Source organism: Bicyclus anynana, chromosome 16 (assembly GCF_947172395.1).
Source record: "Bicyclus anynana chromosome 16, ilBicAnyn1.1, whole genome shotgun sequence".
NCBI classification, from domain to species: domain Eukaryota; kingdom Metazoa; phylum Arthropoda; class Insecta; order Lepidoptera; family Nymphalidae; genus Bicyclus; species Bicyclus anynana.
The window spans coordinates 5,436,170-5,448,709 of NC_069098.1; the positions used below are offsets into that span (position 1 = coordinate 5,436,170).

Sequence of the window (12,540 nt, forward strand, 5' to 3'; positions counted from 1 at the left end):
TATAGGCTATATTTTGTCCCCATATTTCTACGGGAACGGGAACCAGGTGGCGTCTGCTAGTAATATTATAAAGATGAAGAGTCTGTTTGTTTGTTTGAACGCGCTAATCTCAGGAACTCCTGGTCCGATTTGAAAAATTCTTTCAGTGTTAGATAGACCATTTATTGAGGAAGGCTATATTTTATCCCCGTATTCCTACGGGAACGGGAACTGCGCGGGTGAAACCGCGCGGCGTCAGGTAGTGTTAAATAAACTTATATTTAAATTAGATAAAGCCGCTTGATTGGTGTATACCCAAAGTCGTGCTACTCGTATTGTAAAATCGATAAACTGAAAATCACCTCACCTATTAAACTCTGTACACCAGGCAAACTTGAACCGTACGGGAATTAATTACCCCCGGATTAATTAAATACGCAGAAAGGTGTTCATTGTACAAAGGGAACAATAAAAGTGATCTACCAACTTCGTAGGCTCTTTGTTGCTGACTGTACTTCACATGATTAATTGTATGAGTCATGGAAAACTTTGGTACTAACTTATGTTTTCGGGCCTGAATTTATTAATTAATGGACAGAACAATGGTATACGAATAAGCCGTGTACAGCTTAATTGGAGTAATTTTGATTTATTATTCTCGTACCGATCCGCATTGGGCCAACATGGTGGACTAAGGCCAACCCCCGCTCATTCTGAGAGGAGACTGGAGCGCATCAGTGAGCCGAATATGGGTTGTTAATGATGATCATCATCAGATTATCAGATCAGTACACCGAAAACTATTGCTTTATTGTCTTACTGCATTTGGTAAGGAAGTTTAAGCTTTATTTACCGCTTTACAATATTAGTATACATAAATTTGATTTTTTATTCCTGCGCTAATCGCGCCGTCAGGAATAAGTCGGGATGATGGCAAGATGGATTAACGCTGGTTCCCTGGGAAATGGGGCGGGCCCTAGTGTGGGACGCTACAGTCATGTGTTGACACATTAGCACCGTGTCACATCAGGGAGACAGAATCAAGACCGGGAGTCGCAGCAGAAAAAGCTGAAAACAGTAAGTCGCTCAAGTATGCCTCTCTGACAGAGAGTTACATATTTGTACCTTTTGCCGTGGATACCCTTGGGCCACGGGGTCATAGTGCCAAAAAAAATTACCGAATCATTTCATCACGGCTAGTTGCCTCGACTGGTGACAGAAGGGCTGGCTCATTTTTTGCGCAAAGGGTCAGCCTGGCTGTCCAGCGCGGAAATGCAGCCAGTATTCTTGCCACCATTCCACGTGGGCATGATTTGTATAGTTATTAGGCTAAGTCAGCTTAAGTTCCTTATTGTATTCTTCCTCAGTAAAAAAAATTATAGATAAAAGTATAGATTTGTCATATTTGTACCCAAAAACAAAACTTATACATTGTTGCAAAAACATGTCAATAGAAACGGATATAGGAAAATATAACTAAAACATTTAGTTAAATAGTTAAATATAGAGTTATTCACTTTGTCCCTGTATTTTTATATATGTGATGTGTAAATTGTTATAAAAAAGCTATTTAATAGATTCAATAACCTATGATTTAGGATGGTATCTTCACCATACAAATGTGCTGCTATAGTGAACGGCACTGCGAAGTTCCTTATATCTGACGCTGACTACAGTGCTGTGAAGCTCTTCAACGGTTACAGTGAGGGTTTGCTGACGTTTGCATCTGTATGCTGCGTGATCTCCATGATAATTGGCATCCCAGGAAACCTTATTACCGTAGTTGCGTTGGCAAAATATAAAAAAGTAAGTGTCTATCTTATTTTAGAATTTAAACTATAGTGAGTGTTATTCATATTAATAGATTATGAAACACGGCTAAAACTCACGTGATATTAGGTCGGAGTATGTCCGACTAGTTTCGAACCCATGCGGGGCCCTTAATCTTGAGCTGGTTCTTGCAACGCGGCACAATCCAAACTGTCTATTTTATTGGAAGTATCAAAAGTTTTTATTAAATACGAAAACCTTTTGCACTGTTTTTTTATTTACTTGGTACTAATTTTTTTTTTCGCCAATGGAATGCTACATTATCATTCATACTCGTATATGGTAGTGAGGCTGACCTACGTACAACGGCCAACCCTAGTGGCCATGTGCGGAAAAGGCCCAGGATGAAGAAGAAGAAGAAGAAGATGGTAGTGAGGCATTTTCCTTCAAAACCTTGTACTAGACTTCAGTACGTCTGATAACAAATACTCTCTCTCTACTAAAAAATACTCTCGAGCATCCTGTATATACAAATATACTTGAAAACTTTCCGACAAATTTCGAAGATGTTTGAATGATCTCTCGGTATATTCATCTCTCTAACAATATAACTTTTTTAAGGTACACAATGCGACTGCAATATTTATAATGAATATATCAATAACGGATCTGCTGCTGCTGTGTATAAGTCCGCCATTAGCCATTTCCAATTTTACAACCAAGTCATGGAGACATGGTAGAGTGCTCTGTGAGCTGTATCCGTTAGTTAAACACTTACTGGTCGCTGTCTCGATATTCTCAATAATGGCGGTCACTATCAATAGATACATTCTCATCGGACATCCGAGGCTATATCGCAAGTAAGTAAAAAAAGTAAAAAATAAATAATACAGTATAAATGTTTTTTTCAATTTTACAAAATTGTTTTTTTTTTTCAGGATTTACCAGAAACGTAATATAGCGATAATGCTCGCTGCTATATGGCTTTCTCCATTGCTAACATTCATTCCGACTTACTTAGGAAAGTGGGGTTGTTACAATTTAGATCAAGCAGTTGGATCTTGCTTCGTCGTTCCCGATCAAAACAACAGATCTTCAATAAAAATTCTGTTTACGTTAGTAATTGGCTTACCGGGCATATTAATAATTTTGTTTTATACTAGAATATTCTTGATAGTACAAAAATCAAAAAAGAAAACTCAGAACCCGATAAATCCACTACCAATTGAAAACTCCGATACCGAAGAATCAACAACAAACAACACTTCTTTGATTAATGAATACCCTGGCTATAACAGAGAGAAAGTGATTGTCAATTCGAAATATTCTAAAACGACAACATTAGCATTAGAAACACCAGTTGAAAATATTGATACATACAAGGATAAACTACCTCAGCCGCCAAGGATACGAAGAAACGTACTACAGAGATCTATGATACTTTTGAAGTCTTCGTTACCAACACGAAAAGATAGGAGACTGGGAAGCATGATAGTAGCCATCTTGGTAGCATTTTGCTTGGGTTATGTTCCAACAGTAATTAGCGAAATGCTACGTGGTATTACGCTTCAACAAAATCATCCTCCGCTTGTTATTATTTCCATAATTCTTCTTAATTTTTGTTCTTCTTTTAATCCTGTAATATACGTTGTAATGTCAAAAGAATATCGCGAAGCTTATAAGAATTTGTTTAAATGTTCCAAACGCATGAAGAACTAATTGATCTGAAATACTTCTATAGTCAGAGGTTAGAATAATGGGCAAGCAACATAATGTATTATTTTAGATTCTCGTTTATAGTCTAAAGACCACCACTATAAAAATAAACATCATGAAAAGTGAAAAACGCTATTAGTTTTTTCTTTACTATTTTACTAGCAGACACTCTACGGTCTCATAATTGTAGTTCCCGTTCCCGTGAGAATACGTGAATAAAATACAAGTATATCGTAAGATACTCATAAATAACGTGGCTTTCTATTGGTAAAAGTGTTTTTTTGATTGGTTCATTATATCCAAAGATTACCCACTACAACCACACAAACTTTACCTATTTATGACATTAGTATAGAAGAATATTTATTTTTAAACAAAAACAATTTTGTACACAAATACATCGATGCACAAACATGAACAATAGAAACGGTTAAAGGAAAATGTAACTAAAATATTATCTATTTCGTTAAATATAGTGTAATTAAAATTAAAATCATTAGTGTAATTCAGTTTGTCACTGTAATTTTCTGTATGTGACGTGTGAATTGTTACATAAAACTATTTAGTAGCCTGTGATTTAGGATGGTACCTTCACCATACAAATGTGCTGCTATAGTGAACGGCACTGCGAAGTTCCTTATATCTGACGCTGACTACAGTGCTGTGATACTCTACGACGATTACAGTCAGGGTTTGCTGACATTTGGATCTGTGTGCTGCGTGATCTCCATGATAATTGGCATCCCAGGGAACCTTATAACCGTTGTAGCGTTAGCAAAATATAAAAAAGTAAGTGTCTATCTGATTGGAAGTATCTCATGCGTTTATTGAGTACGAGAACATTTTGCATTTCAAAATAAACATCTTAGGGCAATGCCTCATTAGTGCGTTGCGATGTGTCATCGCATTGTATGCCACAACGGCGTCGCGATAACGCACAACATCGGGACGAAAGAAGACGATGCACGCACCTAGTCAGTTTCAACAATGCATACGAAACAGATGAGCACTGTCCGTCGTCCGTTGAAACGTCACCTGCAACAACACAACGATTTAATGGGGAATTTCTTTTAAAACATAAGGAAAACGATGCAGCGTCAATGCTGCACTGACTATGGGCCTTATTAGAGGGCTGAAAGTCACTCAGCGGGCGATGGAGCGAGCTATGCTTGGAGTTTCTCTGCGTGATCGAATCAGGAATGAGGAGATCGGCAGACGAACCAAAGTCACTGACATAGCTCAGCGAGTCTCAAAGCTGAATTGGCAATGGGCTGGCCATCTAGTTCGAAGAGCCGATAGACGTTGGGGTCCTAAGGTGCTGGAATGACGACCCCGCACCGGAAAGCGTATTGTTGGTCGACCCCCCACCAGGTGGACCGATGATATCAAGCGACGTGGACGTCTATCGGCTGATAAGGTAAAGTAAGGCACGGTCAACGCTGCGACAACACGACATAACGCACCACACTAATAAGGTATCGTTCTTATGCAACCCACACACACGCAATATTAACTTATATACTAGCACACTAATTTATATACTAGCTGTTGCTAGCATATAAATTAGTGACAGTAAATTGTCTTGATTATTTGTTCAATGATGACACTAATGTATATACTAGCTGTTGCTAGTATATAAATTAGTGACAGTAAATTGTCTTGATTATTTTTTTCAATGATGTCACTAATGTATATACTAGCTGTTGCTAGTATATAAATTAGTGACAGTAAATTGTCTTGATTATTTTTTTCAATGATGTCACTAATGTATATACTAGCTGTTGCTAGTATATAAATTAGTGACAGTAAATTGTCTTGATTGTTTTTTCATTGATTTGTTTCGTTTAAACCGCTGAACCGAGTGTATTTATTTCATTTTAGGTACACAACGCGACTGCAACATTTATTATGAATATGTCATTTACGGATCTACTGCTGCTGTGTATAAGTCCGCCATTAACCATTTCCAAACTTACAACTAAGTCATGGAGACATGGTAGAGTGCTCTGTGAACTGTATCCGTTAGTAAAACACTTACTGGTCGCTGTCTCGATATTCTCAATAATAGCCGTCACTATCAATAGATACATTCTCATCGGACATCCAAGACTATATCGCAAGTAAGAACACCGATTTAATAAATACAGTATAAATATATTAATTGATTATGAAACACGGCTAAAACTCCCGTGATACAACGTCGGAGTATGCTCGACAACTTTCAAACCCATACGGGGCCCTTAGTCATGAGCTGGTTCTTGCAACGCTCCAAACTGATCACGATCGATTTTTAGCCATAATCAATTAATCCGAAGAACACTCACGATAGTTTAATTCTAAAACAGTTTTATTATAAATAAATAATTGTATTCATTCATTCATTCATTCATTTGTAATTATTTTTTTTCCAGGATGTATAAGAAACGCAATATAGCGATAATGCTAGCTGTTATATGGCTTTCTCCATTGTTGACAGTAATTCCGACTTATTTAGGAAAATGGGGTTGTTACAATTTAGATCAAGCAGTCGGATCCTGCACCGTAGTTCGCGATCAAAACAACAGATCATCAAAACATTTTCAGTTCGTATCAGTGCTTGGTTTACCGGGCATATTAATAATTTTATTTTATACTAGAATATACTTTATAGTACGAAAATCAAAAAGGAAAACTCGCAAAACTCAGAACCCGATAAATCCACTACCAATTGAAAACTCCGATACCGAAGAATCAACAACAAACAACACTTCTTTGATTAATGAATACCCTGATAACAGAGAGAAAGTGATTGTCAATTCAAAATCGGAATTTTCTAAAACAACAACATCAGCTGAAAATATTGATACATACAAAGATAAACTACCTCAGCCGCCAAGGATACGAAGAAACGTACTACAGAGATCTATGATACTTTTGAAGTCTTCGTTACCAACACGAAAAGATAGGAGACTGGGAAGCATGATAGTAGCCATCTTGGTAGCATTTTGCTTGGGTTATGTACCAACAGTAATTAGCGAAATGCTACGTGGTATTACGCTTCAACAAAATCAGCCTCCACTTGTTATTACTTCCCTAATTCTTCTTAATTTTTGTTCTTGTTTTAATCCTGTAATATACGTTGTAATGTCAAAAGAATATCGAGAAGCTTATAAAAATATGTTTAAATGTTCCAAACGCATGAAGAAGTAGGTATATGAAATACCTGAATAAATATCTGGAACTAAATCGTGGAACTGCGAAAAATCCAATAAGCATTATATATTATAGTAATCAGCCTTTTTTATAGGAAATAAATTGCTGTAAATACATCCTCTTTTAGTTATTTTTTATCTTGGATGCTAGATTATAATAAAGTAATTGTCCTTGTCCACATCCACTCCACTTGAGCTATGCTTGGAATTTCTATGCGTGATCGAATCAGAAATGAGGAGATCCGCAGACGAACCAAAGTCACTGACATAGCTCAGCGAGTCGCGATGCTGAAGTGGCAATGGGCAGGCCACATAGTTCGAAGAGTCGATGGACTTTGGGATCCCAACGTGCTGGAACGGCGACTCCGCACCAGAAAGCGCAGTGTTGGTCGACCCCCCACTAGGTGGACCGAAGACATCAAGCGGTTGCAGGGAGCCGCTGGATGCTGGCGGCTGAGACCATTTTGTTTGGAAGTCCATGCAAGAGGCCTATGTCCAGCAGTGGACGTCCATCGGCTGATAATGATGATGATGAATGATGATGTATTTTTTCTCAGCTACGGGTCCCATCTGTACAATTCCACTTGAAGATCAAAAGAGTGTTAATGCCGAGTGGTATTTGCCATTTGTTTAAGAAAAGCCCAGGGTGTTAGAAAAGGTTCGCGAAAGACGACCAAAAAGCTGCATTCTCCTACATCATGATAACTCTTCTTCACACACGGCCAACAAAACAAAGTCATTTTTAGCGTTCGAAAAATCTTCTCGTCACCCATCCTGCGCATAGCCTAGCACCCTGTGGTTTCTGTATTTTTACCAAAATTAAAGATTTAATGAGAGATTTCACTTTTACCAACTCCGAAGAGGCAGTGATCAATCAGCACGTAGAAAACATGCCTTCAGATCTGTTGTGCTCCTGTTTTAAAAAATGGTTAAAATGTAAAGGAGAGTATTGTTACTAATTAGTAATTTATCTTTAACATAAACTGAAATGCAGCCAGTATTCTTGCCACCATTCCACGTGGGCGTGATTGGTATAGTTATTAGGATAAGTTAGCTTAAGTTCCTTATTGTATTCTTTCTAAATAAAAAAAATGTTAATTATTAAAAAAAACATAATCTTATAATATTTTGTTATTATACTAAGATAATGTCCAATAACTTAATCTTAGTCTTTCACTAACTATTACGTTTTTAGGTCACATTGTTCACGTGATCTTAATTTTTTGGTTGGTTTGAATTTTGGTTATAACATGTTTTTTTTTTAAGTTACGCAAAACTTATAGTGTGACCTACCTATACTTAAGACATTCATGTCTACGTTTTGTTATCGGACGCAACTAAGTCTGGAAGATGACTTGGAAGGAAAACGTTCCACCATTGCTCCCTACGTCCATATAATTACGAAAACAAAATGTTAGTAGTCAATAAGATATAGTTTATTTATAGACCTCTACTTATAATTTATAATTACTATAGTAAATAATTTTAATTTATAATTGAGAAACGTCAAGTTTGTCTGTTTGTAGTGATTCTATTACTAACCTGTATTTAGTGTTAGTATTAACAGTATAAACTAATTAAATTAATCAAGCAGCAAGCAGGAAATAAAATCGAAAAGGAAAATGTTCTGATAAAATTGCCATATATTTGGTGAACATGATTAGACACGCTTGTGGCCTCAACATAATTAATTCCATTTAGCAGTAGTAATGTAATTTATGTGTTCAAAAGTAATTTTTAGCAAATAAATGTTGTTTCGTGAACAATGGTCATATTCAAGTGCCTACCTAAACGTTAAATATTAATTTACAATGGCAAATCAATGCGCTGCTTTGGTCAATGTTACTTTAGATACTCGTACTTTTATTTCGAACGATGAATACGCTTCAGTAGAGTTATATCAAGGCTACAGTGATGGTTTGCTAATGTTTGCTTCGGTGTGTTTCATGATTTCCATGGCAATTGGCATCCCTGGAAATCTTTTAACCATAGTTGCGTTGGCGAAATATAAAAAAGCAAGTAACTCTCTAATTTCTGATGTATTTAGCCAATGATTACGAGAAACGAACGAAGGTCCTTGGTAATTTAACTTGTTGATGAAAATGCTTACCGATTTATACGTGTCCAAATGTTCTATATCTCTAAACAGTATGTATGATAGAACAGTAATAGCGTAATAGTATAAATAATACTATTAATCACGTGTCTAAAACGGTGAAGAAAAAACATCGTGAAGAAATCTGCAAAAGTGAGAAATTTCTTAATTCTCTACGTGTGTGAAGTCTGCCAATCCGCATTGGGCCAGCGTGAGGGAAGGCCTAAGCACTTTCATTTTGAGAGGAGAATCGTGCTTAACAGTGAACCAAACCGAATATGTTAGAAGGGATCTGGGCCTTTAGCCATATTATATATAAATTCACTTTCTACAAATAAGACAATCGTTATCCATGGGTACACAATTAAACTATCAATTGGATATGTTATCCAATACTTTTTATAAATTTCAAAGCATTAGCGTTTGCAAAAAGAAAATCGATATGTGAAATAGGGATCTGTCTCTATAGCCAAGTGGCACGTCAATTCTCTTTCTACGAACGTTCGTAGAAAGAGAATCCATGACACTTGGTTAGACGGGCTAGGGCTGTAGTAGTTACACACTAATTCTCTTTCCACAAACGAATATCGATAACAAAATGTCATCTCCACACTTTTTTAGGTTTCGAAGCCTAACGTTTGTAGAAAAAGAATAGACATGTTACATGGCTAGGCTCTGTTTCGATAAAACATGTTTCATTATTTATTTAAATTATCCAGGTGCATAACGCGACAGCAGTGTTCATAATGAACTTGTCTTGCACGGACTTACTGCTACTATGCCTGGATCCGCCTCTGGCTGCGTCCGCTTACTGGAGGCGTTCTTGGACTCTTGGCAGAGTCGCGTGCCAGATGTATGCTTTAGGGAAATGCTTACTGATCTCCGCCTCCGTGTTCACGATCCTAGCTATCACCATTAATAGATACATCCTTATAATTCACCCGAGGCTTTACCGCAAGTAAGTAACAATTACTGAGAATATATACTTATCGACCTCAAATTAAAATAAAACCACTATAAAAATGACGTATTACAGTTATTTTGGCAGCAGTCCTCCGAAACCCATATTCGATTTTATTTTAAATATAATATTATAAACGCGAAAGTTTGTATGGATGTTTGGATATTTGGATGTTTGTTACTCTTTAACGCCGCTTCTACTAAAGCGATTTGGCTAAAATTTGAAATGGAAATGGATTTTATTCTGGATTAACACATAGGCTACATTTTATCCCGAAATAATTATGAATAAAATCCATGGTTTCCCGAGATTTGCGAAAACTGATGATTTTAATGATTTGAAAGTTTGTTACTCTTTCACGCCTCCACTACTTAACCGAATTAGCTGAAATTTGGTATTGAGATATATTATAGCATTTATTAACACATAGGCTACTTTTTATCTCGGAAAAATCCATGGTTCCCGAGGGATTTGGAAAAACTAAATTCCATGCGGACGAAGTCGCGGGCGTCCGCTAGTTTTAAATAAAATTAATATAGTTCGATAGCTCACCGATAAAGGGGCCAGGCCACATAAAACATAAAAAATAAAAAGTCAAAATTCATTTATTTCAATTATTTCAATTATCATCATATCATTATGTACGTCAGGCTCAACGGGCTTAATCCCCGCCCCCTAAACTATTGTCGTACTTACTCTACACACGCACAGTCTTTCCGAATGAGGGATGAGAATAAAATAAATGGATATATAAACCCTCCATCCCCATTCTACCACAGAACAGCGAGTCGCCGTAAAAATTTTCAGGCATCCTTTTGTTGCTGATGTCCAGTCGACACGCTCATAACGTTTCGCAGCGACGTTTCTAATAAGAACAGCGAAGATGTGGAAAGACCTTCCGGCTTCTGTGTTTTCTAAAACTTACGATTTGTGCACCTTCTAGACTAAGAGCGAATAGGTATCTTCTAGGCTTCTAGCTCTAACCTAGACCTCATTATTGATTTCCACCAGGCATGAGTTAGGTAGTCAAGCGCAAGTCTACTCTGTATATTTATATTTTTAAGTAAATGGTAAATATTTTTCAAAAAACATTATAATATTTTAAACTATTAGTCTATATTTACTAATATTATAAAGAAGTAAACTTTATGCGTTAACGAGATTGAAGGGGGTAGATAATCTGTGTAAGGTAAAAACCTACTGAACCGATTTTGGAAATTTATTTTAATATAGAAAGCTATTAGCATTATTTTCGAGTGTCATGTGCTATATTTTATCGTCATATTACCATGGGAGTAGGAGCTATGCGAGTGAACCTGCGAGACGATTGTTAGTAATATTAATTTTAGATGTTTATTTTCACATCACTCATGAAATAATTATGGTTACAGGATGTATCGGGGACGAAACCTGATAATAATGTTGGCAGCAATTTGGATATCGCCATTGATAGCTTTGATACCAACTTATTTAGGAAAATGGGGTTGTTTCGATATAGACACAAATGATGGCCCGTGCTCAATAGTTTACGTCCAGAATAAGAGATCATCTAAAAAAACTCTATTTATACTAGTGCTTGGCTTACCATGTGCAGTGATAATATTCTGTTATGCGCGAATATTTTTTATAGCACGAAAAACAACAAAGAAATCTCAGAACTCACAAAGCAAAAATATTAACAGTACTATAGAAACAACAAAACGTATTACTTCATCAATAAACGCTACATCTGCCGTAATCAGTATGAAGTGCGAAGAGAAAAGAAAACATATTCCCGTAGAATTCTCATCTTATTCAGAATACTATGAAGATTCCTCATTAGAAGCACAGGGTCGCACTGATTCCAACACAGACAAGGACAAGGGAATTCCTTGGAAACGACCGAGAGTTAAAGGAAACCTGTTACAACGATCTGTAAAGTTTTTTAATCTAAAGAGTCCGACGCGTAAAGATAGAAGGCTAGGGACAATGATAATAGCTATCATGATATCGTTTTGCGTATGTAATTTGCCTACTGTATTAACTGTTACAATAAGTGGAATTACTTCTGAGCCTGTTTTAAATATTATAGCTCATGTACTTCTCTGTTTTTCATGTTGCTTCAATCCGGTCATTTATGTCGTTATGTCAAACGAGTATCGAAAAGCTTACAACAATTTGTTTAAACATTAAAAACAATATCGTCAATAGCTGTGTAACAAGTTACAATGTTAACATAAATAAAGCATAGTAGCAAGGAAAAACACCAAATATTTTTTTTCTAATTTTTTTAAGTACTAAATAGTTACTTGGGACGCTCGATGGGCTGATAGGGCGAAGTGATAACTTAAGCCTGCTGCCGTATGCGTAAGAGAAAGGGTAGTCAGATAGAGTGATGACGTAACGCGTTAAGTTACAAAGCGGTTAAGCCTCTTATAAGAAGTTATCACTTCAAAAGTTCAACCCTGCTGCTGCGAGACATTTGAGTGTCCAAGCAATCGGTGGTCTGGGCTCTAGAGTGAGGAACCTCCTCACAATACGCGTTGTCTCATGAGTCACTGCCTTATGTATCAGTCCTAAAGCCTAGGGGCTAAAGTAATTTTGTTTTTTTTTTTAATTTCTGTCTGTTACGAGTACTAGTCTACTAAAACGAAAAAGGTTTAATTTGTAAAAAGTTTAATCATACTAAAATAATGACCTCTATTAGACGAAGGAGGTTTTATTCGTAAATAGAATCATCATAGGTAGGTTCGAGTAGGTATTTAATTGTTTGATAAAAATTTGCAAATTCGTACGAAATGCAGCGTTCTTGTCTGTGGAATGCGTCATTTTTTTATTTGATGTTTATT

General features: G+C 36.5%; 1 protein-coding gene across 3 annotated transcripts; it reads left to right on the top strand.

Moving 5' to 3' along the window:
• The first annotated feature begins 1,543 nt into the window (after positions 1–1,543).
• On the top strand, positions 1,544–12,430 carry LOC112051302 (G-protein coupled receptor moody). Of its 3 annotated transcripts, none has more exons than XM_052886054.1 (5): positions 1,749–1,785; positions 5,347–5,585; positions 5,877–8,671; positions 9,471–9,709; positions 11,104–12,430. In XM_052886054.1, the coding sequence occupies exons 3-5, from the start codon at positions 8,468–8,470 to the stop codon at positions 11,882–11,884; spliced, it is 1,224 nt and encodes a 407-aa protein (XP_052742014.1). In that variant the 5' UTR covers positions 1,749–1,785; positions 5,347–5,585; positions 5,877–8,467; the 3' UTR covers positions 11,885–12,430. The 3 variants fall into 3 exon arrangements, with proteins under 3 accessions (XP_023945657.2, XP_052742014.1, XP_023945656.2); XM_024089888.2 differs by lacking the exon at positions 1,749–1,785 and adding an exon at positions 3,972–4,254; XM_024089889.2 differs by lacking the exons at positions 9,471–9,709; positions 11,104–12,430 and having other exon boundaries at positions 1,544–1,785; positions 5,877–8,666.
• The last annotated feature ends 110 nt before the right edge of the window (positions 12,431–12,540 follow it).